Source organism: Trifolium pratense, linkage group LG4, assembly GCF_020283565.1.
Source record: "Trifolium pratense cultivar HEN17-A07 linkage group LG4, ARS_RC_1.1, whole genome shotgun sequence".
Taxonomy (NCBI): Eukaryota; Viridiplantae; Streptophyta; class Magnoliopsida; order Fabales; family Fabaceae; genus Trifolium; species Trifolium pratense.
The window spans coordinates 39,034,209-39,058,876 of record NC_060062.1 but is presented as its reverse complement, the minus strand read 5'-3'; the positions used below and the strand labels follow the sequence as shown (position 1 = coordinate 39,058,876).

The 24,668-nt window shown below is 34.9% G+C and overlaps 4 protein-coding genes across 6 annotated transcripts; 2 read left to right on the top strand and 2 right to left on the bottom strand.

Annotated features, from left to right (window-relative positions):
• Window positions 1–4,551: 4,551 nt before the first annotated feature.
• On the bottom strand, window positions 4,552–6,245 carry LOC123882285. The gene is made up of 3 exons (XM_045931113.1): window positions 5,961–6,245; window positions 5,600–5,671; window positions 4,552–4,894 (listed from the first exon to the last, which is right to left on the bottom strand). The coding sequence occupies exons 1-3, from the start codon at window positions 6,151–6,153 to the stop codon at window positions 4,599–4,601; spliced, it is 561 nt and encodes a 186-aa protein (XP_045787069.1). The 5' UTR covers window positions 6,154–6,245; the 3' UTR covers window positions 4,552–4,598.
• Window positions 6,246–7,793: 1,548 nt separating this feature from the next.
• Window positions 7,794–10,238, top strand: LOC123882280 (GDSL esterase/lipase At4g10955-like). Its single transcript, XM_045931111.1, has 2 exons — window positions 7,794–8,118; window positions 9,036–10,238. Exons 1-2 carry the CDS (start codon window positions 8,015–8,017, stop codon window positions 10,084–10,086), a joined length of 1,155 nt encoding a protein of 384 aa, XP_045787067.1. The 5' UTR covers window positions 7,794–8,014; the 3' UTR covers window positions 10,087–10,238.
• A 2,078-nt stretch (window positions 10,239–12,316) lies between these two features.
• On the top strand, window positions 12,317–16,283 carry LOC123882279. Its single transcript, XM_045931110.1, has 2 exons — window positions 12,317–12,659; window positions 13,516–16,283. The coding sequence occupies exons 1-2, from the start codon at window positions 12,547–12,549 to the stop codon at window positions 15,962–15,964; spliced, it is 2,562 nt and encodes an 853-aa protein (XP_045787066.1). The 5' UTR covers window positions 12,317–12,546; the 3' UTR covers window positions 15,965–16,283.
• A 352-nt stretch (window positions 16,284–16,635) lies between these two features.
• LOC123882278 (conserved oligomeric Golgi complex subunit 5) lies at window positions 16,636–23,908 on the bottom strand. Of its 3 annotated transcripts, XR_006799752.1 has the most exons (5): window positions 22,689–23,865; window positions 20,317–20,790; window positions 18,071–19,144; window positions 17,533–17,721; window positions 16,636–16,946 (listed from the first exon to the last, which is right to left on the bottom strand). XR_006799752.1 is itself a non-coding variant. In XM_045931109.1 (3 exons), exons 1-3 carry the CDS (start codon window positions 23,757–23,759, stop codon window positions 18,206–18,208), a joined length of 2,484 nt encoding a protein of 827 aa, XP_045787065.1. In that variant the 5' UTR covers window positions 23,760–23,908; the 3' UTR covers window positions 17,830–18,205. The 3 variants fall into 3 exon arrangements, 1 of the variants encoding a protein (XP_045787065.1); XR_006799751.1 differs by lacking the exon at window positions 17,533–17,721; XM_045931109.1 differs by lacking the exons at window positions 16,636–16,946; window positions 17,533–17,721 and having other exon boundaries at window positions 17,830–19,144; window positions 22,689–23,908.
• Window positions 23,909–24,668: the final 760 nt, after the last annotated feature.

Here is a 24,668-nt window from a genome sequence, read left to right as displayed (position 1 = left end):
AGACTCTAAAAACCAGTTCCACCCCACCAAACTCCCTGAAGATAGGAAAAATAGTTACAAAACTGCAGCAACACACGACAAAGTACACCTGCTAGCTGACAAATCAAAAGAACAATAAAAACCTCATCACACCTTCAGCCTACCATCTTTCACTCTCTCATATTTTCAAACAATGTAGCATTGGCTCCACATTCCATTCAAACAAAGTATTGGCTCCACAATACTGACACTTTTAATTTATGCAGCACAATAACGATACCTGTCTTGCCTATACTTTAGCAGCTATCTCAAATTTTCTGTTTGAAAATGGCATCTCAAGTACTGCCATTCCTAATACTAAACTCAGATCAGGGATCATATCATACCTGAATTTGTACAGTTTTTGGAATTCCTATCTGAATCCAAGGCTGCTATTCCTGATGAAGTTTACTAAACTCGTCTGGTACCGACACTTAGGAATTCCGATCCGAATCCAAGGCTGCTATTCCTAATGAAGTTTACTAAATTCGTCTGATACCGACACTTAGGAATTCCGATCCGAATCCAAGGCTGCTATTCCTAATGTTGGCTAGGGTGCTACGAAAAGTTCTTTGTAAGGCTCTAGAGGTGGGATGACTTTCAGTCTATGTTTTCAGCTAAATTGATTATAACACATTTTGCCATGTAGTGCAAGATTTTCCACTTAGTTGATTGGCTATCTAGGATTGTAGTTTGTTTATAATTTGAGTGCTATCATGCATAAATTTCAATTTATAGCATTTTGCACTATACTAAGTAAAAAGGCCTTTGTTGTGACAAAATCAGTTTGTATCGTTTTATCCCTCAAAGAACCTCTAAATGTGCCACTTGATATATGTCTTAGTTAAGTTAAGAAATCCTTATTGCTACCTTGTCTAAGTTTGGATCATTGCTTGCAAATTACTTAGTTTGAAAATGAACATTCCCAAATATTGGACGTAACAGATAATTACATTTCAAATTGCAGGGATAAAACATAATAACACAATGACCTAAAATCTGAAAACATGAATTAATATTAAATTAAAATTGACCTAAATTAAATTGAACCAAAATGAAATCAAATTGACCTAAAATTTAACAAATTACCTTTCCTCTTCAGAAGACCAGTGTGGTGAATTTGGTGACAGTGAAAGTGGCTCCATAGCACCCTTCGATGATGATAGTGAAGGATTAACAGTTTCCAAGTCAAGAACCTTCGATGATTTTGCCAACTCAATATGCAGAGGAGAAAGAGCTTCTGGAATATCTTTGAGTATTTCTTCGACAGAAGATGAACGTGGTTCCGATGGACGTGGTGACTGTCGATCAACAGTTTCGAAGTCAAGAAACTCATCATTCGATGATGATAGTGAAGGATTACCAGTTTCGGAGTCAAGAACCTCCGATGATTTTGCAATGTAGGAGTTGTGGAGAGGAGAAAGTGGTTGCGACGGTGACGGAAGCAGCAAAGACTGATCAAGAGGGGACAATGGCGCCGGAAATTCCTCAGCCATTTTCCGGAGAATCTCTCTTGCAGACACTGATAACGATGAAGATGGAGCGGTTGTTTGACGTGACGGTGATTGCGACGGTGACGGAAGCAGCAAAGACTGATCAAGAGGGGACAATGGCGCCGGAAATTCCTCAGCCATTTTCCGGGGAATCTCTCTTGCAGACGGTGATGACGATGAAGATGGAGCGGTTGTTTGACGTGACGGTGATTGCGACGGTGACGGAAGCAGCAAAGACTGATTAAGAGGGGACAATGGCGCCGGCAATTCCTCAGCCATTTTCCGGAGAATCTCTCTTGCAGACGGTGATGGTGGCGATGGTGGACGTGGTGGTGACGCCATTGTGATGAGTAGCGGAAAACGGTTATTGATGGAAACGGTTATGGACGGAAACGGTTATTGACGGAGACGGTTATTGGAGGTTTTGGCGGTGATCAATTTTCGTTTTCAAATATCAACTATCAATCAACTAGTCAATTAGTCAATATATATTTACCTTTGATTGTCCCTCTACTCTACTCTACGCTTTCTTTTTTTTTTCTTTTCTTTTTTTGTTTATTTATTTTTACTGCACAAAATCAGGGACTCAATCGTCATATTTGTAGTAAAAAGTCTCATATTCATCAAAATTATCTATTTTTGCCCTATTTTATCCTTCATACATTAAACTGATTTTTCAAATTCACAAAATAAAAATGGGGTTATTTTTGCCTTAACACATACTATTAACACACTGCCCAATTTGAAATCTAATTGACTCCTAACAGCGAACACTCTTATGATGGGACTAAGCAAGATATACATACTTACACTTTATCTACTATTTCATCATAATCAGTCAAAACCAAAAACCAAAAGCAAAGGGTTACACATGTTACAAATAATATAAAATTATTGATATGACTCTATCATAATACTTTAAGATTTTATATTATTATCAGAGCTTATTCTAGATCCATTTGTTGTTTGTTGTGGAGACCTCCCACATTTGGGCCACCCGTTGTTGTTGATCCCACGTTCCAGCTTGTTCAGTTCTGGACGTGAGGGGGTGTGTTAGAAGTCTCACATTGGCTAGAGATATGACAAAGATAGCCTTTATAAGTGTAGTGCAAACCTCAACTCTCAAGCTAGCTTTTGTGGTTGAGTATATAGGCCTCTAAAATTCTAATATGGTATCAAAGTCTCTATGACTAAGTGGTCTAGAGTTCGATCCCCGCTCCCCTCACTTTCTAATTAAAAAGTGGAATTTAAGCATATGATAGGTTGGCCTATGCATTATCCACGCTTCAAGCCCAAGTGAGCTCTTGCGTGAAGGGACGTGTTAGAAATAATATAAAATAATTGATATGGCTCTATCCTAATACCTTAAGGTTTTGGGAGAATCGGTTATTTGACAACACCTCCAAGTATTAACCTTTTTTTTTTAAATACCGTTAATCTTTATGTGTCTCAATAACATATTAAATAGTTTTGTTTGTCTGAAATTTTACACAAATAATCTATATGATATAAACTTTCAATCCAACGGTTAATTTTATAAAACTTATAAATTTATGAATATTTTTTTGAAAACATAAATATATGAGTTTTTTATTTTAAGAAAAATATACGAGTATTTTGTATAAAGGTTTATATATTTTTTTTACTGTGTTTTTATATGAAGTTTTACCGTTAATTAAAGATAATTAATTTTCGTCTAAAAATTTATGAAACACAGAAAGTATTTTACTCTTTCATCTGAAAATTTTTTATAGATAAAAATTAGATATTGAACAATTGACGACAATATTAGAAAGATTTATTTCTCCGTAAGCACACGTCAAATCTCAAACCACTTGAATCCGTAAATTGTGGTTTAATAGTATCTTACTTACAATAGTAGTAAATGATAATTGGGAAACTAATGGAGGCATTAGAATTTTTCAACAAAATGCAAGAGGAAAAGGGTTAAACCAAGTGTGTTTACAATGGTGATCTTGTTAAATGCTTGAGCTAAAGACTTAGAGAAAATAAGTAACTTGCAGAACAAGTTAACTAGTTGGCTATTTTGTTAGTTAGAATAGAGCTTTTATATTGTAAGTGCTCATGCACATTAGATAATATACACCTCCATATGTGTATGTATAATGAATGAATGAATGAGATCTAAGCTTGAATCTTCAAAATTCTAATGCTAACTCAACCATTCAACTCATAATACTATTCAAGTCATTGTCCAACTCTAAGCTTGAATCTTCAAAATTATTAAAGCAAGTAAGATTTCTACAAGTTTCATTGGAAATATTTTGCATTGATGATTAATAAGTATGAGATTGAATCATCAATAAAACACTACACTTGCATGATTGATGTGCTAGATCATAGAAGAAGCCGACAAACTCATAAAGGGCATGACTATAAAACCAGATGCCATTATGCAGGAATGTACAGATCGCAAAACGAGTTGCACAGAGTTTATGAGTTAAATCCAAGTGATGCAAGTGGTTATGTACTTATATCTAATGTTCATGCTGCATCCAACAAGTTTGAAGATGCAATGGAGCAAAGGCTTTCCACGATGAGCACTTTAAATGTTCAGTCTGTTCGGACGGATATGACATAGCATGTCATCCCACTCAGGGGGTGCAGACACACCTGAGTGGATAACAGGTGACGGTTACAAGAATGGCAGGGAAGTCGATAAAGAGAGCACGGGATGCATTTCAATTGAATTATATGGAGTGCTTCACAAGTTTCTTGTTGGGGGGAGGCTGCATTCTAAGACTTGAGTGATCTACCACTCATTGAATGACTCCAGTTTTGCACTTCAAGATTGACTATCTGTATATAGAAGTAATAGCTTAAGATTGAGCTTATCATTGTTGCTTAGATCACAAGTTATAGTTGTTAGCTAATAGTTAGTTTCTAGTTAGATACTTTCCCCTCCATTTCTAACTAACTCTTGTATCATATAGGTGCTAGCACATGACAGTTATGTTGAACATATGCAAAGATAATTGACAGAAATTGGCACTAAAATGAGGGAAATTAAGTGATATCATATGCAAAGATTTCTATTCAGTATTATCATTAAATATATATCATGTCTCAAGGTAAAAGTTGTACATAACCAGTTAATATAGCTATTCCTAGTATTATAAGAGGTGGAAGAAGCACAAATGCTCCTATAGTTGCAAAAAAAGTTGAATCATTCCTTTGAGTCACTTCATTTAGATAATTTTGTCTCTTGATGTTTCTCCTTTGTGAAGTTGTTAAGAACTTTGCACTCACTTTCTTCAAGTTTTTACCTAAGGGAATACTGAAATCATCGTCCCTTTCTCCAACCAACTGCGCTAGCTGATCTCGAATTGAAAGTTTCCGAGACGTGCCATCACTTTCATAACCTACAAACCAGAAATAATCGCATAATTGTTATGTTTTCCCAAAGTCAGAGAATAAAGATAGATCAAATCTAAAGAAAATGTTACAAAGATATGGTTATGAAGTTTATGTTCCGTCGCCACATAAATCATCGAAACATACGCCATAAATGCATATTAGTATAAATGCATATTAGTAGGGATTTAGTTTAGTGTAGTAGTTATGTAACGCAGTTTTCGATCTCAGTCTGATTGCAAATTAACGGTCATCGTTTTAAACTGATTTTTCATATGAACCATCCAATTTCAGAATAACAACCAAGGTCGAAAATTGTATGTAACTGCGTGCTTTTTCTATACTGCTACGATGCTAAAAATCGGCTATTGGGCTTTCTAGTGAGTGTTCCGGGATCGTCTGCTGTGCCTGGTCGAAATGTGTGAGCGGAGCGAAAGCCCTTAACTTAATTTTTTCTACTGCAGGGAATCCGTATCGGTAGTAAGACATTGATACATTAACATAAAGATCATCATCATGGCATAGAAAAATATCAAAGTTGAATAATGGAAACATTCCCCAAATAGGAAATTGATGAATGCATAGGAAATTGATAAATGCAACATAATCACTTTGCACCACATGTGCCTTATCCAAACAAATATGCCTAACAGATGATTTTTGTCTCTTAAACATATATATCATTGATTTGAAGAGAGAAGTAACTTGCATACCATTGATTGATGAGCTTGTAGATGTAAATTGCTCCAAAAGATCCAGCTGTGCACGAGAAGAAGATAAAGATCCTAACAATAAAAAGTCCTCAAAAACAAATTAGGCAATTATCTTACTATGAAATATGAACTAGAACCTCATCAAAATATTCATAACTATTTCATAGAAATTTTTACTACTACATTAAAACTAGAATTTGGATTTTAAGGGTCGAGACCAAATACTATAATAAACTATTAAATTTATGTTGCATAAATTTGAACCATTTGAAAAATTTATTTGATCATAAATTGACGACCAGCTACAATATATGAATTCAATAAAAAAAAAAAAAAGGTAAGGAATTATTGGCATGCATACCAAGAGAAGAATCATCCTCAGAAACACCAGCTTCAGTCCCTTGTGATTGAGCACATGTTTTGGTTAAAGAAGAAGCATAGTTAAATTTGATGAGATTATTGTTGTTGTAATGTTTCTTTGTGACAAAGGAAGAGTTTGGATGAAGAGAAGAAGTGGTGGTGAGATTGATAGTGGCCATGGAATTTTGCTTCATGAGAACTCAAAAGTAGTAATGAGTTTGATAATTGGCATTGATTTTTGGTTTGAGATTTGCAATTTGAGTTTGGTTTTATATGAAATTCCAAGTATTAGACAAAGGCGGTAGCTTACTACCACAAATATTAATTTCTGATTTATGTGTGAAAGATTCTAGTTCCATGTAGGACCGACCTTGAACATGTGTCTCAAAATTCTAGTGTGTTTTTTCTGGTTGAAAGTGAAAATTCTAGTTAAAAGGACTAAAATTATTTTGTTGTACTAGATTTTGAGAGTTGCTACCATCACCCACCCCATTTTAATACACCACTCCCTAGCTCTTTATGAGTTGCTATCATCACCACCCCATTCTAATACACCACTCCCTAGCTCTTTATAAAGACATGTATTTAGAATCTACATTTTTAGAAGAATATTTAGTAATTAATATCAAAAATGTTATTTAAACACAATTTTTTTTTAAAAATATAATAATATTACACTTTTTTTTAATGTTTTCTGCACGCCTCAATATTCGTGCTATGAGTAGAGAGAGTATGGTGTTGTATTTATTTGGCTTTCTTGTGTTCATACAACATATATGAATTAGTATTTACATAGTTACGTGGTTATAACGTAACTTAATAATAAGATTACCTTATAAACTTTTATATATTAGAAATGCACTCAAAATATTGTGTCATTTTTTTTTGTCAAGTAGTTTAATAGCAAGATTCACACGTTTAAATGTGAAGAAGTATGAAATCTGAGGTTCAAACCACAACTACTTCAATAATTTCGTTGGTAACTACCATTTGAAAATATTATGTCATTTTATTAGACCTATTATAGATACCGACACTTCTTAAACACATTTTAGACCGTGTCAAAAAAAAAAAACACATTTTAGACATGTGTCAGACACCTTCTTATGAAGCTCAATTAAAAAGTTGATTCCGATTTTTTTTAAAAAAAAGGTAAATTAGCTCATCTAAATTGGCACAAAAAAGAATTGAATCTGAGCACACTCTTAAGTTTCAAGTCAATATCACCAGACCAATTTCAAATGGGTTAAGTTGATTCGGGTATTAGTTAAACATATATAAACTGACACTTTGTTGACACTCATAAATCTAATCTCGTTAGATCTTTTACTTTCGAGGCAAATAACAAAAATTAATCCCCTTATTATTATTATTATTATTATTATTATTATTATTATTATTATTATTATTATTATTATTATTATTATTATTATTTCATTGTCATTTAACTAATTGTTATAATAGACATAATTATTCTTATTTTAAGATTATTTACTCCTTAACAAATCTTAATGTTAACTTTGTTTTTGGGTATAAAATTAGTATAAAAATAATTGTGAAGAAATTAATCAAAAAATACAATATTTCAAAAATAATTTTTTTGAACATTTAGTATAAAAATAATTGCTACCACTAATAATAGTATAAAATTAGTATAAAAATAATTTTATGCTATTAGGATAGAAATGAATTAATTTTTTTCTTTAAGAAAACAATTGTAAAGAAAAAAGTGTTTGCATATCATTACATTGACCGTTAGTTGAGGGAATATGAGCATCCAAAAAAGAAAAAAAAGAAAAGTTATACTAATTTGAACTATTTTGGTTCATTCATTAAGCAAAGGGCCACACCCCAAACCCAAAGCCATGCCGAATAGGATGCAAAGCAAAGTCATACAAACATATCATCTCCAACTTGCTTTCACATTATCACCTCATTATCATCACATCACACGCTCTTTCTTTCTAATTTCTTTCTTTATATGCACAGCACAACTAACTAAGTTACAAAGAACACAACACAACATATAGGTGTTGTTGTTTGTTTGTTTGTTTCATGGCAAATCCTCGTGAAGCTAACCACCACCCAGATGCTTTTCATGTATCTGGTCCTCGTAACTTAACTTCCCTTAATTGGAGAGACCTTATCATTTCTAGTTGGTAAGTCATCTATGTACTCATTTCACTTCTCATATATCATCAATGATGGGTTGTTTTGAAAGAGAGAAATATGAGAGGTTTGTGTGTCAAGGCTTTTCTTCGCAATAGAACTCAAGTTTTATCTGAAGAGAAAAAAGAGGGGTAGTCGGGTAGAGAACTCACAGTTATGGACCACCTGTGGAAGGATTGCTCCAAGCTGGAGGTTGGAATCCGAGTGTTGGAGCAATCCTTCTACCGATCCACCCCTGTGAGTTCTCTACTCTCAATTGTATCTCTTCACATAAAACTTGAGTTAATAATTTAGAATGGAGTTTTGGGGACCCTAATGATGTGGATCCAATTTGTATTCACCTAAATTTTCAGCATTTCCATAACTTTTACGGTCATATATTCAATCAGTAGGACTAGGGATTATGAATTAGCTTAACTTGTTCCACCCGAGTTTAGTCACGGTCATGATGAAAGGATGAATAAAAGAAACTTCTTGTGGATTTGTTTAGCACTTTATATTTTTTAAATAACTTGTACTACTTGATTTACTGTCCTATGGATATTGTATTTGTACAAAATTTGTTGTAGGTGTATTACATATTAACCTGACTCCAATTCGTTGTCGTAAAAAATCATGCATTCCAGGCAGTAACTGGCAGTTTGTAAATCGGAACCATTGGATTAGACACTCACATTATGAGTTCTTGTGTTGATTCTAAGTTACTGAAATCAGGATATGAGTCATCTAATCTTCGTCCAATAGTTCCGACTTACTGTCTGTAGTGAATACATGAATTTATGACTTCAGAAAATTGACATTATCTTTGCAAAACCTCTTTACTATTCATTTGTCAAATCTGATGGAAAGACACTCAAGTTTTAGTGATACTCACATTCTTTAATTGCATATGTGTATGCTGATTCAGGAAGGATGCAAAGTACAAACGAACTGTCATTGCCTGTTTTATACAAGCAGTGTACTTGCTTGAACTTGATAGGCACGAGAAAAGAACACAGGACAATGCTCTAGCTCCGAATTGGTGGATCCCCTTCAAGTACAAGCTCACAAAAACTTTAATTGATGAACGAGATAAATCCATTTTCGGCGCAATACTTGAATGGGATCAGTCCGCAGCAATGGCTGACTTAGTACTAATTAGACCAAGTGGTGCTCCTAGAGCTGTTTTAGTACTCCGAGGAACATTACTCAAAAGTCCTACAATGCGAAGAGACATTGAAGATGACCTCCGTTTCGTTGCTTGGGAAAGCCTGAAAGGGTCTGTCCGGTTTAAAGTGGCATTGGAGGCGCTAAAATCAATTTGTGATGCATATGGAAGTGGTAATGTATGTATTGCAGGACATTCCTTAGGGGCTGGTTTTGCTCTTCAAATAGGAAAAGAACTTGCAAAACAAGGAATCTTTGTAGAGGCACATTTATTCAATCCACCTTCTGTTTCACTGGCCATGAGTCTAAAAAATATCGGAGAAAAAGCTGAATATGTTTGGAGTAGAGTTAGATCTATACTTCCTTATGGTAAGGAAGCTCAAGTTGTTGGTAAGGACGCTCAAGTTAACAACGATGGGGAAAAGACCACAGTTGCTGGATCGAAGACTTGGATGTCTCGATTTTCAGGTTCTGGTTTGAAGGATGCTAGTGTTGTTAGCACGATAAAATGGATTCCTCATTTGTATGTTAACAATAGTGACTATATATGTTGCTATTACAATGACCCTAATGGAACAGCGGAGAAAGTGGTTGATAAGGATAATGTGAGTGGACAAGTTGCAGCGAAATTGTTTGTTGTGTCAAAGGAAAAACAGAAATTTCTCGAGGCTCACGGATTGGAACAATGGTGGTCAAGTGATGCAGAACTTCAACAAGTTATTCATAACAGTAAACTCATAAGTAGACAACTTTCATCGCTATACACTTCTACTCCTTCCCAAGTAGTAACAAGGGTTATGCAAGTGTTATAGATGAATTGCATTGGATTCGATACATTGCACAATATCTCAAATTTTCTATCTTAATAATGAAACATGTTTGGCTTGTATTCAAACCTTGTAACATGTTCTTGTATCATCTCATAGTTGATGTGTGGAATACAAATTCAAAATTGTTATTTTCAGTTTCACTTCCTAAACTTGAATTTTAATTGTAATATTTGATGATTATCATGTTTATTGTAGTTTAATTTTATCATGATGCTAATAAATGAAATACAAATTTAAATTAAATAAAATCAACAAAAATGTATCATTTACTTCCAAACTTTTCAATTTTAAGATCAATTGATATGTGTAGTCACTTCCAACTAATGTCAAAATAATACAAAGAATATTTTTGGCACACAATGTCCCACAACTAAACCATGGATATAAGATATTTCCCAAACCTTGCTTGATATGATTCTCATACATTGACTGTGGCCATGAAACTTCTATTAGGCTTGTGCAGCCAATTATTTTGAAGTTTACTGATCACAATTATGTATTATGTACATATTTGAGAGAAAATGTTAACAATCCAAGGTATTTGGCCATCAAACTCCTTTCAACTTGTCTAGTCAATTAATTTGAAGTTAGGTGGCCAAAGCCGTGAACTGTAAATAATTTCAAAAGGATTATTGAGATACATCAAACATTCATGCAAAAGAGTGAGCAATTTACGTAATAAAAAAATATAGTAATATTAATATAGTTTTTTATGTGTAAAAAACTAAAAAATTCATATTTAATTCATCTCTTGTTAAAAAAAGTTTAATTTTTGTAAGAGAGATTCATATAATGTATTAAACATGACCGCAAAAAAAAATTAAAATTTCGAATGATATGCACGAGTTGAATGAAAAGTAGGGACTAAAAACCTTGACGGAAAAAACTTCAGGGACTAAAAAGTGTGAAAACACATCATCGGAGACTAAAACGAAAATTCTATGAAATTATAGGGAAAAAAATAATTAACCCTTATTTTTATATTAACAGTTAAACTATGGGAGCAGACTATATAATCATTTGTATCTGAATTGGATTCTAAATCTTCATCAACAAGCAAATCTCCATGTCTCGTGATATTATTAGTATTGGCTTCCAACCCACATGGCTTAGCCTGATGGTTGAAGGCTTGAGTCCTTGAAGTTTGTTCATCTCAAAGTCTTAAGTTTGAATCCTCTTAGTATCACTTCTTGTATTGGGCCCGTCCATATAAAACAAAAAAAGCTCTGGATTTAAATTGGCACCCGTGCAAGTGGATTGTAGGATTGATGTCTCTTAGATTAATCGATCTTTATCCTGGAGATAACGAGTCTAAAAATATAAAATAGTATTGGCTTCCAATGGAAATCTAGTCTATCATCATCAGTTGTGTCCATCATCTCATCATCTAGTTGGAAAATGGTTCTTTCATTTATATCATGTTTAAAAATTTCTGGCGTACACAAGAACCATGATTGAAAATGTGAGTATTTCATATCCTTATGGATTCTACTATATGGCAAAATATAATATTCAAGTTTGATATAGAGAATGTACACCATTCAGATTTTTCGACTTGTTAGTGGAAAATAACTTGAGAAATGAGACTACAAGAAACCATATATCAGACTTGCATAAGGATATGAAATACTCACTGAGGGTTATTGATGAAAAAAATAGTTAAAGGAACAAAATTTATTGGGTCTTGTTATAACTTATAATGCAGGAATCGTTGGTATTCTAAGTTTTTAAATTTCAATCCAATTGTTGGTATCATTTAATTCCATGATGTGTCTTAAATTTCTAGATGTACGGTAATTTTTAAGACGATTGATTTTGAGATTTAAAAAGGATTGATGACGTGATTTGTTGTTGTACATGTCCCCTTTATTTTTCATTCAAATGTGATTAACTTAAATATATACTCCTTTTGTCCCAATATATAAGAACTCATTGACCATTGCACGTATCCCAATACATCATTTTGATTATGAATATGTTTAATTATTTATTAGTAAAAATCATAAAAAATTTAATATTTTGAAAATATTCATTAAAACAAATCAAACAATATATTATATGAAAATATTTATATTTATATATTTTTAGAAAAACACGGTCAAAACAAAACTTATATAAATAATACATTTAATCAAAATAGATCTTATAAAATGGAACGAATGAAATATACAGTAATATCTCATTAAATAATACAGGAACTAAAAAGAAATCTATTGATCTCATGAAAAAGCAACGGTTCACGTTGAACAATTACATGTCATCATGTTACAGTACAAAAAGGTACTGTACATGAACAAAGAAAACCAAATAAAGAAACATTATTATTATCAGTTAAGTTTCCTCGAAGAGACCTTTTAATCGAACTTTGTTCAGTCAATTTATTACTATGTAGTCAATACTCAATAGTCATCTCATAGGAAATTGGAAATATTTGCTACATTGATGGCAAACAATGATGTTGTTCCTCATGAAGCTCCCTCAGATGGAAGAAAATCATTTGATCCTCTCAGGATGATCACAAACCTTCATTGGAAAGACTTCATTGATTCTAATTGGTCAGTATCTATTTCATTTCTCAGATTAATTTTTTTACTCTTTCTATTTTGGATTTGATGATTGCATGATGCATGATCTTAGAAGTGAAGAATCTGTTACTATTATTGAGTTATATAAAGTTGAAAACTTTACCAAATGGGTTTGCATGCTTTTTTATTTTACTGTTTCTGAGGGAACGAACCAACAACTTACTGATTTTTGTTTTGTTTAAGAACATGCTTGGATAAACAAAACTTTACCAAGATTGCTGATGAAAAAATAATAATTGAAAGGATTTTACATTGAGTTTTTAAGCAATAGCTTCTCTATGAGTTGAAATTATCTTTTATATGTCAGATTTTTTAAAAGCTATCGCGGATTGACTTGTATATAAACCCCTTATATAGCTTATAAAGACTTTTTTACAATTGATGTTTCATAAACTTGTTTTAATCTATGTAGCACCGATACTTCAGATTGAAGGTGTGTCCGTCTGACACTGACACATGTAGTTACATTTAATTACTTTCATTTCTCAAATTATTTTTGATGTCTACGTGTCAGTGTGTAGTCTCTGTGAGTATATGTGCTTTGCTAGAAGCTTTTAAGCGGCCCGTAGTTGCCTACTAGCCTTATGTATCATCACTTGGTTGCTTTATTCTGCCAATCAGAGACTATCTTTATAACGTCAAAAGTATATTCATGGATTTTGATTGTATGGCATGTGAAACCAAGAGTACACCATGTTGACATGAACAAAGAGCACTGTATTCTTCGTTTGTCATTTTAATTCTTGTGCAAAAGCTCCACAAGTTTTGGTGGCATTTACATTCCTCTTTTTGTGCAAGTTGCTGATAATTATTTTTTTGTAAACAGGAAGGACACAAATTATAAACGAAGAGCCATTGCAAGCCTTGTACAGGCAGTATACTTGCTTGAACTCGATAGGCAGGACAACAGAACACAAGAAGACTCTCTAGCTTCAAGTTTTTGGATTCCTTACAAGTATAAGCCAACACAAATATTGATTGATGAAAGAGATGGATCCATTTTTGGTGCAATATTTGAATGGGATCGATCTGCAGCATTATTTGAATTCAAACCATTTAAACCAATCGGTGCCCCCAGAGCTGTTTTAGCACTCAGAGGAACATTGATCAGATTCCCTACAATGCGAAGAGATTTTGAAGATGATTTCCGCTTCGTTGCTTGGGAAAGCTTGAAGGATTCTGTGAGGTTTAAAGTAGCTATTGATGCTGTAAAATCAGTTTCCGATACATATGGAAGAAGAAATGTGTGCATTGCAGGGCATTCTTTAGGGGCTGGAATTGGTCTTCAAGTGGGAAAAGAATTGGCAAAGGAAAGGATAAATGTGGAAACACATTTATTTAATCCACCTGCAGTTTCACTTGCTACGACTCTTAATATTGGAGAAAATGCTGAATATGTTTGGAGTCGAATTAAATCTATGCTTCCTTCAAGTCGTGAAGCTCAAGTCAGCAACGATGTGGATGAGACTTACATGGACGAGACTCGCGTTATACGATTGAAGAGAATGATGCCTCGATTATCGCACTTGATGGATGCTATTTTAGGAACTGAAAAATGGGTTCCTCATTTTTATGTTAACAAGAATGACTGGATCAGTTACTTTTATATCCATACCGATGGAACAAGAGAGGAGATTGCCAATGTGGAGAATATGGATCCTACAAATGAACAAAATGAAGCCAAGTTGTATGTTTTCTCGAAGGAAGACCAGAAATTTCTCGAGGCTCATGGCCTGAAACAATGGTGGTCAAGTGATGGTAACATGGAGCTTAAACATGATATCCGCAATAGCGAACTCGTAATCAGGCAACTTAAATCTTTGAACACCGGTACACCTTCTCAGGTAGCACTTTTCTATTATCCACAATATGTTTCATTTGTCACGAGTCGCATAAATATAACAGAAGCGACAGATTATGTTTGGAATATACTTAAATGTGTGCCTCATCATATAAGTGGTAAAGCTCAAATCAGCAACAACGGAGAAGTGAGTTCAGGTATAAGTTTGATGGGTTGGATGCCCCAATTATCTGGCTTGAAGGATACCGGTTATTGGGTGTGCAAATGGATTCCCCGTCTATATGTTAAAGAGAATGTTGGCGCCGAAGAGAAGATGGTTAGAAAGAAGAATATGGATCATGAAGACGGTCAAATTACTGCAAATTTGTTTACTGTCTCCAAGGAACAAATGAAATTTCTTGCAGCTCATGGTTTGGAGCAATGGTGGCCAAATGACTCGGAACTTCAGCAAACTAAACTCATAAGCAGGCATATTAAATCTCTATACACTTCTACACCTTGGGAAGTAATAAAAGGATCAAATGGTTCTTTTCTTTCACCTGCCACATGTCTTGGAGAAAAGGAAGAATTTATATGGAAATGGAATAGTCTTAAATCCATGCTTCCTTCTAGTAGTGAATCTCAGGTGCGCAATGATGATTACGATTCAGGTGTTGGTTTGAAGGGTTGGATACCTCAATTATCTGGCTTGAAAGATGCAGCTTATTGGGTGTGGAATCGGGTTCCTCATCTGTATGTTGACAAGAATTGTGACACAGAAGAGAAGGAAGTTGATAAGGTGAGTGTCGATCCTGTAAATGAGAAAATTACTGCAAAGTTGTGCATTGTCTCCAAAGAGCAGCAGAGATTTCTTGCAGCTCGCGGCTTGAAACAATGGTGGCCAAGTGATGCAGAACTTCAGCTAGCTATTCATGATAGCAAACTCATAAGCAGGCGAATTAGATCTTTATCTACCAATACGCCTTGGGAAGTAACAAAAAGAATGAATCCTTTTATTTCACTTCCCATTTGTCTCGATAATATCGGACACAAAGAAGAATTTGTATGGAAATGGAATTTTGTCAAATCCATACTTCTTTCAACAAATGAAACTCAGGTGAATAGTGATGATGAAGAAAACAAGACATCAAGTATACCATTGAAGAATTGGATGCCTTCGCTGCCAGGCTTCAAGGATGCTGGTTTTGCAGTGGTCAAACCGGTTCCTTGGCAACTTAGATCTTTATCATTTGTTACTCCAGCCATGAGTCTTGGAAATAGTGAAGAAAAGGAAAACTTTGTTTCAAGTAGTGAAACTCAAGCAAGCAATGATTCAGACAAGACTTCATGTGTAGGCTTGAAGAGCTGGATACCTTCATTATCTGGCTTGAAGGATGCTGCTTTTGAGGTGGGAAAATTGGTTCCATATTTGTATGCTAACAAGAGTGGCGGCCAGAAGATGGTTGACAAGGAGAGAAAGGATCCTTTGCAATAACACAGGAAAAGCCTCAAATTAGCAGTGGATTTATTACATAGTTTGAAAAATGACTAGTTTTCAATTTTAACAATGCAGTTTGCAGTTTGGTTTTACTTTTCAGTTTAAGCTGGTAAAACTCTAGGAGTATAAACTCCAATAGCATTATTAAGTAGTGTCAAGTGATGAACTCTTCATCTGAATAGAAGTGAAAACAGTTGAATGCCTATGATATTAGATGAGTGATTAGCAGTTGAAAGCTTCTGTAAGATATTGAGAGATCTCTACATGATGTCAGGCTGTCAGCTGTGATTTGTTTATAAATATATGTTTTGGTATCTGATATGGTTGCTAAATTAGTAAATTTCATCTCCTATAATTTAGAATAAGAGTATGTTTATTTCTTCAAAAAATTGGATCACTTAGGTTAACTAGTTAACCTGGGCAGATAACATGCTTGGAGTCATGAAGCCATGTCAAAATTCAGTACCTTGTTCTTGATATATAGGGCAAGAAAATCCATAGCAGAATTTGAAAAATCATTTGCAAAAAATTATTGAAAGTGAGGTTGGGTCCAATGGCGTAAAGACTAATTTTTTTTATTAAGCATATTATAAGTGTGAAGTATCATCCGACTTTGTCTTTATGAATTTATGCCATGAATTTTTGGACTTTGGAAGTATCAGCCGACATTGCTTGAAAATGAAAGGGTCAAAATTCAATTCAGTTAATATATCATTTTTTGAAATTCAAATAAATTCAATCTTTATAGTACACGAAACATGTTAAATACAAAGCCGAAAGAAAAATCCATATGCATTAAATCTGAAGAAATGATGTTTTCATAATGAAGATGTTCTCTCCATCTGAACAACTCAGTATCTTCCTTTTGCACTGCTCTAAGACTTCCCATACCACACTTGTTGCCAATTATGAACAAAATGCCTTTTCAGTGTCACCTCTCGTTGCCCCAACAGAATCTCGATAGTATGCATGCCAGTACCTAAAAGAGAGACGGAGGGGCAACTTTTAGAGAGCAGAAGAACAAATGAAAGCTTCAAATTCTAGAAATTTAATGCTATACAAATCAAGAAAATATGGAGAAAATAACACTTATGTAGAAACCAACTAAGTTACTAGTAAAACAAAGGCCCTTATCCTGCATTGTTCTTGCTGAGAGACAGGTGGGACAGGACAGGAGCACAAAAGGGGAAAGTGAGGGGGTAGGGTGACGACAATCACAGGCGCGAATCCAATGGGTGCTGGCAGAAGTTATAGGAGTGGGAATCAAAGGCAAACCAAGGATTTTGGGGTCGGGACATGAAGGAATGAGTAGCAGAGCATGATGCGCGAGAGGAAGAACAGGATGGCTAGATATTAGAATAAGGGAATCTGCTTGGTTTTTGTTAATTTTAAATTAGTCAAATTATTTTAAATACATTAATCTAATGTGGAAAATCTATGGATTTTGAATGGTTGTCACCGCCGTAAAGTTGTTTTGTACCGACAATGTATCACATTTATACTCTAATAAATAATATAAAAAAAAAGGCAGAAGAAAGGCAAGAGAGAGGTTCATGGACAACAACCAAATGATGTAGGTCATTAGCTCCAATTTTAGCTAGAATATCAGCACAATGATTCCCTTCCCGAAGAGTATCACACAAACTAACATGTCAATCTTTTTATAGGTAGTCTTTAATGGTCATCAGAAGGTTAGCATAGTGGTGAAATTTATCCGCACCAGTAGTCACCACAGCTGAATAGCATGAAGGGTACTGAAAATATATAAAAGCTTTTTATAACTTGTCAAAGCATACTTCAAATTGAAGAGAAAAAGATTTAAAATATGGCCAGCTCTGCCTTTTGTACAACAAATGCCATTATTTTCAATATTGATGGAAACAATTTAAAGATTTAATAAGGGATCAAATACCCATTAATAATGGGGAGTTTACAACAGTACTTGTTTCTATCTTCATCAAAAAGCTACTATATTTTCTCTACATTTGAATATAACAATAAATCAGGAAAATTGAACCAACAATGGTAACTCCATTATATAAAAAAAAAGGGTAAGGAATAAAATAAACTAAAAACCTATTAAATCAATACATTAGTTTGTACCTCGTGCATACCAGCAGAACTAGCAGGCCTCTTCCTCATGTTTCCGCAACTAAACCCTTTCTAACAACTTTCAAAAAACAATCTGGGGAGTTACAGATGTGATTTAATTTGCTAGACAACAAATTATTTACTGGATCAAGAGTTCGAGGAAGCCTTAGTCTTTTCGGTCAACGACGAACCCAGTTGAATCATAAGAGGATAAACAGGGCTAAACTCCTTATCTCGTCTACTCCTCACATTTGCAGCATAATCATCGAGTGTTGCTTTAATGCCCTTCCAGATTTGATCTTCTCCTTGAGAATCAAGCCACAATGAATACTGCATTGGAGTCAGTTTGTTTCTTTGCAGAGGTGACTGCAATTCTTCAGGACCACGGGTATACAGATGATGAAGTATGACATTTGGTGGTAGATCTTGAAGAAGGGGAGATGATGCAAGCTGGGATGTTTCCAAGAATATAAGTGGACGAAATGCTCTAAGTGCTCGATATGGGGCACCAAGTTGTTCAACAGGGAACAAATTTTGACCCACGGCTAACTCCAATTCAGCCATATCTCTAGCCATTCTCAATTTCCCTGATTCTGAAAGTGGTCTGACAAGAGAGGCATGCCGAATGAAGAATACCAGAACACGGGAAGCCATACTCTGGACAAGCCTGGTGCATATGTTTTCAATTCCCGGTGTTGCAGTTTTTCTGGAAGGCAACAACCTAGATAGAAACTCACTGCGGAAGTGAAGAATACATTTTTGGAGCTCCTCCATGTAAGGTGATGCGTTGTTGTCCATAGCAGCATCCATTCCAAGCATTCCAAAATTATGATCGTGTATTTGCAATATACAAGACTCAAGACGATCGAGCATTGACTGGAATAAAGGCGTTACTGAGTCACAGGCAACGCCATATATTGCACCCAGCGAAGCAGATAACACTTCTGCAGCAATACTTGGCATTCCATTAATCATAGATGATATTCGTGAATGAACATCTTGTAGATGTTGGCACAGTGTAAAGTTCTTGAGCTGTGCTGGTGTTGCAGGGCCACTTACTTGACGTGATTCAGGGCCAGTAGATATCTGTCGTATAACAATGAAAATGAATAATTAAAAGATTGGACACTGTGCTTATAAAATAGTCTACCTTTCTCATTTATAAAATGGACTTAAGGTTTCTAAGGAATAAAGATTTTAAAACTCATACACAGAACTAACAAATTGCTTAAACGTACCAGAGAAAACATACAGCAACAGCACTTTCAATATTACAAAACCCACAAATAGAAACTGAACAGGAAAGAAAGATCAGGATTTCGCTCTCAGGAACAAAAGTGGTTGCAACATTGCACATTCTATAGGTATGAAGGGTGCATCTCTTAAAACCAATCTAACAGAACTGACTCATAATACAGAAGAAAATAGGATTTGTTCTTTGTTGATAGAAACTTTATTACATTCCAGGTAGTTGATCTCGATTCTCTCCCGCTCTAAATTCCTTTCCAAAACCAAAGATAACCCTTATTGATCTTCCTTTCCCCTTATTTATAGCATATAATTTAAAATTGTCAAATTAATTCTCTAACTCGCTAACTAAAGGGGTCTATATATAACAAATTCATAATCCCGTTAAGCTAAAATAGGTTAGCCATTACATTTTGTTGAGACATAACATATCTTTAGATATAAAAATTTATTCACAAGACTAAGAAGTAAGGTCAGCTGCCTCACTAGACTTCCTTATTGTGCCTCACCATATCACGATACGTCACAGCATGTTAGTAATATTAATACCCGTATATGTTTGATAAGCCTAGCTAAAACATTAAAAATTTAATATAGCAATATACCAACAAAGAAAAACAAGTTGCATATTTCAATGGCCGCTGATCATTAGATGTGGCACAGTCACAAGACTGGCAATACATGCACAGATGAATTCCTCAACGAAAGAATGCAGAACCATTATTTACTGATATATGCATAATTGTGGTTAATAACTTAACATGATTTTGTTTAAAAAAAAAAAAAAAAACTTAACATGATTTCCCTCCTCCTGTGTATCAACTCTTTCCCAGTCATAGAATATTCTTTTATAAACAATAAAATAAATGATTGACAGTTAATTGAATAGCCTTCCTGAAAAACCACGAACTGCTAGTTGTTGAACACTTCCTTACTAACAAATATAGTTCATAAAGCGTTTTATAAATAGCAAATGACACCTTAAATACAACAAGGTCTTTTCTGTTTACCTGGTATTCAGCTCGCTCAGCAAAAAGAAGCAAAACCTTGCCAATTTCACGCAAAACAAGAAGAGTAAGGCGTGCATCCACCTGAACAGCTTCTATCTCTTCCTGAATACGTGATATTATTCTCGATATTTGTTCCCTGGAGGGAACACTTCCACGACTAGACATTGGAAATACATTATTCACTAGATCTGAAAGACGACCCAGGCAGTGACCCAAAAATGCAGACTGGAATATTTCGACAGCTGAAACTATCTGCTCTTTGCCAGCAGAAGTAATAGCTGGTAAAACTCCTTTGACATCTGTGTCACGTGAAATTTTTTCAAGGAGATTCTCTAGCATGGAGTAAAGCTTTGGATATCCCATAGTAAAAATCTCTTTAACAAAACTTGAAGCAGTGAAAGCAGATTTCATCTGGCTTGCAAAAGCTTTTGCGATGGCCTCCCAGACTCGATCCGTAAGCATAGGATCACCTTCCTATTCAGCAGCAGTCAATGTTAGAACAATGAGGAAAAAAATACAATTAAAAAATAAAAAATTGTGAATCATAGCAGCTACTCGGATAGAGCAAGTGAAATCAATGTTCCTTGATAAAAACCCAATATTGTCAAAGTATAACAGATCCTGAAGATCCAGTTCGGAAGTATACATAAATAGTAGCCAAGACATTGTATAGGTTGACAAAATCATGTAATTATAATAATTAGAATTACTGTAAACTATATAATTTTTTTTTATCTATATATATTGCAATAAATGTGTCTCATGTTCTCTTTCATTAACAGCCGAGAGACACCTACGAAGTCCATTGAAGTTTTTTTGCCGTTGGCACAAGATGATATTATTTTTCAAAACCTAGATAAAAGACATTATTAAAAATGCTAATCACTTCATTATTAAAAACATTTTGGTACATTTAGCATACTAATCACTTCATTCTATTCTGAATACAAACGAAAGAATACAACTTCAGGAGATTATATATTCATCTTGTCCAATTCAATGCAATCCATCCAGTAATGTTTGGTGCATCAGAATCAGAAGCAAATGAGCAGGCATAAATTTTTAAGATTTACCTACCCTGCATCCTATTTACAGTCTGAAAGCCTATCTGAATAACTCTTCAAAAACAATTATATAGTAGTACAGTAACGCACAAGTCATCCCGCCAAATCTGCTCACCTCAACTTTAAAGCATAACGGGGTGGGAGAAAAGATCATAGAAAGGAAAGAATTACAGGGCTGGCAAGTGATTCATATAGCATGGAGAGTTTATTGAATTCTCTCTTTCTTAAAAAAGGAAATGTCATACTTTTGGGGTTGCTTCTATTTACAGAACAATATCACATGCCTGCAATAGATTCATAGATCTTGACATGTTGTCAGGTTGGTTTCTTCAGAAGAATCATTACAAAAAAAAAACTTATAGACTGAAATTAATAATCATTGACATGATTCAAGCTATGAAGAGGTCACACAAAAATAACTCCCGTACACTAAAACTTCACATCTAATCATGTACTAAAAACTCAAAACAAAGTAAACTGGTTGCGTTAACAATTTCTGCAAACTCCAAACTTTAATTCAACCCCCAAAATTTTGTTTTTTAACAAGATCTGGAAACTTTATATAATCCACATGTCTGTGTTACACGATTATTAGGAGAGAAGTACTAGTATTTCCTTTCCCACATAAACCAGGGCATTCAAATTACCCAGTTTGGATTAGCTTGAAAGCTGGAAACTTTATATGATCTGCGTGTATGGATTACACGATTATATCAGTAAATCCCTTGTAGGAGAGAAGTACTAGTATTTCCTTTCCCATATAAACCAGGGCATTCAAAGGACCCAGTTTGGATTAGCTTGAAAGCTGGAAACTTTATATGATCCACATGTATGTATTACACGATTATATCAGTAAACCCATTGTAGGAGAGAAGTACTAGTATTTCCATTCCCATATAAACCAGGGCATTCAAAGGACCCAGTTTGGATTAGCTCCTAATTTATAACTTTCGAGAATTTTCTCAATTAAAACAAGCTTACAATTCTTCACTGAAAAAACAGTCCTTATAAGTTTAAAGATGCTTATCGAGAAGCTAAATTAGAAAGCTTCTATAAAAATTACTACTAGCAAGCAAATAAGAAGTCAGTGTCTAGTACTAAAATCATAGTTAATGCAAGAGTTATTTTTTCACAAGTAATTCTTAAAAGTTTATCATAACTAACCCTCCCTATGATCCTATTGCATTGTAAGATGCACATAAGCATTATTGAATATATGAATCCAAGTAAAGCAAGACATAACAATTCCATTTTCATGTCAAATGAAGTATGATTACAAAATATGTATGAGAATAATCCTCTCCTCACCTGAATGACTTCATCAAGCAACAAAACATGCGTAAATGGATCGCGTTTTTTCGAAAGCACTCTCTGCAAATGCCACACAGCCACAGTAATAGAATGCAATTGATCCATACAATTCCCCAATCTCTGCCATAAAGCTTCTCTAGCCTTAGCTCCTCCTCCAATCTGAGGAGTTCCAGTACCCCTAATTCCACCCGGTCCAAACCCACTTCCACTCGATCCAGTAATCGCCTTCATATCCAACGCTACACTCACACTCTTCGCACCCATGCCCTTATACTTATTAATCACTTGCTCCACAGTAACCTTCAATTCACCAAGATTATAGAAAACCTGCAATCCAGTACCAACTTCTGCTTGATTCAACCCTTCCATTCCACTTTCCAGAACCTTCATTGCTTCATTCCTTAACCGATCTCCACTTTCCCTAACCCAACGAAGCTCTTCATCGACAACATCGATTCCGGTTAGATCATATTCATTGCATAGGCTGATAATCTCAGAGTGAAGCTGTGCAGCCTTAGCAAGATCGAGTTTTTCAGGTTCAGCAGCCATTAGATCTCGAAGCTTCTTCGAAAGACGAAGTGCCCGAACGGAGTGTTGGAGAAGCTCAGTGGTACGATGGAGGTTGGAAAGCTGTGCGGTTTTGGATGCAATTGAACGATGTGGATCGGAGAGTTCGGATCGGAGACGGCGGAGGGAGGATTGGAGGGAAGAGAGAGCAGATCGGAGTGTTGAGAGAGCGTGATCGGCGTGGTGGAGAGATGAGAGTTGCGAGAGGAGTTCATCGTGACGAGAGAGGACTTCGGAACGGAGCTGATTCTCGAGGAGGCCGATTGCGTGGTGGAGTTTTTCGGCGGTGGAGGCAGGGGAACCGGAGGAAAGTGCGGCGGCGGAGAAAGTTGTTGAGGAGAATGATGGGGAGAGAAATGCGGAGAAGATGGGATCGGAAGCTAGGGAATCGAGTGCGGAGGAAGCGGTGGTGGTTGTGGTTGGGTGTTTGAAGGTGGAGAGACGTTGAAGTGGAGTAGCGGCGGATGTTGCCGGCGACCTCGCCGCCGCTGGTGAGGCCATTGTCGGTTCGGGTTTTTTTTTTTTCTGTGTGAGTGAAGCGATCTATTCACTTCTCTGTTCTAACTAACTTTGTTTCTCTCTTTCTTTTTCTATCTTTCATAATCTAATAATTTTATTATTATCACCATGATTATAACCCAAAAATGTTTGTTTTTGGAACATAAAAAAATTAATTTTATACGGTTATGTTAGAAGCTGATCCTGGGTTCGATCTCTGATTAGTGAGTATGACAACTTGACAAGTATTTGTTGGATTAGTCTTTACAGTTATGCGCAGAATATACTTTTGGTTTAAAAAAATGGATTAGTCTTTACAGTTGCGCGCAGAAGATACTTTTGGTTTAAAAAAAAATGTTATGTTAGACGCAAATTTTTAAGAATTACATAATGTTTTTGACGTTGTAACTTATGATCTCATTCATTCTCATTGAGAAATGTGACATCATGTTGATACATCATGTTTTTGTGATTCGTACTATTAAATTACAAGTGTGGTGGTTGTTTAAAACAAGTTTCAAGATTTTTTATTGTTCTTTTTACATTTGGGACACAAATCTTTTAATTTGTTTAGGGTCATCATGATGTGAAGTGGAAGAAATAGTCACAAGAAAGGGGGGGTTGAATTGTGACCCTTTTTAAAAATTAATCCTGCATTCTACAAAATTGATCTCAAGTGTATACTTGGATAAATGTTAGTGAATTATAGAACAGTTTGGTCTGAGAACGTTCTTTACTATAAAATAGATTGTTCTGAGAACGTTCTCTACTGCGTGAGGATTCAAATTAAATATAATGAAGTGCTTTGTGTGATGTGTGTTTACAGTAAATAAAAGAGGATAAGGAAGAGAAACAACACACAAACAATTATCCTGGTTCACCCCCTAATAGTATGGGCTACTCCAGTCCTCA

Coding starts and splice junctions, on each gene's coding strand:
- LOC123882279 (XM_045931110.1), top strand. CDS start 12,547: ATGGCAAACAATGATGTTGTTCCTCATGAAGCTCCCTCAGATGGAAGA. Junction 12,660..13,515: donor GACTTCATTGATTCTAATTG/GTCAGTATCTAT, acceptor TTTTGTAAACAG/GAAGGACACAAATTATAAAC.
- LOC123882278 (XM_045931109.1), bottom strand. CDS start 23,759: ATGGCCTCACCAGCGGCGGCGAGGTCGCCGGCAACATCCGCCGCTACT. Junction 20,791..22,688: donor TGCTTGATGAAGTCATTCAG/GTGAGGAGAGGA, acceptor GCTGCTGAATAG/GAAGGTGATCCTATGCTTAC. Junction 19,145..20,316: donor CTGAGCGAGCTGAATACCAG/GTAAACAGAAAA, acceptor GTTATACGACAG/ATATCTACTGGCCCTGAATC.
- LOC123882280 (XM_045931111.1), top strand. CDS start 8,015: ATGGCAAATCCTCGTGAAGCTAACCACCACCCAGATGCTTTTCATGTA. Junction 8,119..9,035: donor GACCTTATCATTTCTAGTTG/GTAAGTCATCTA, acceptor ATGCTGATTCAG/GAAGGATGCAAAGTACAAAC.
- LOC123882285 (XM_045931113.1), bottom strand. CDS start 6,153: ATGAAGCAAAATTCCATGGCCACTATCAATCTCACCACCACTTCTTCT. Junction 5,672..5,960: donor TGAGGATGATTCTTCTCTTG/GTATGCATGCCA, acceptor TTTTATTGTTAG/GATCTTTATCTTCTTCTCGT. Junction 4,895..5,599: donor TACAAGCTCATCAATCAATG/GTATGCAAGTTA, acceptor TCTGGTTTGTAG/GTTATGAAAGTGATGGCACG.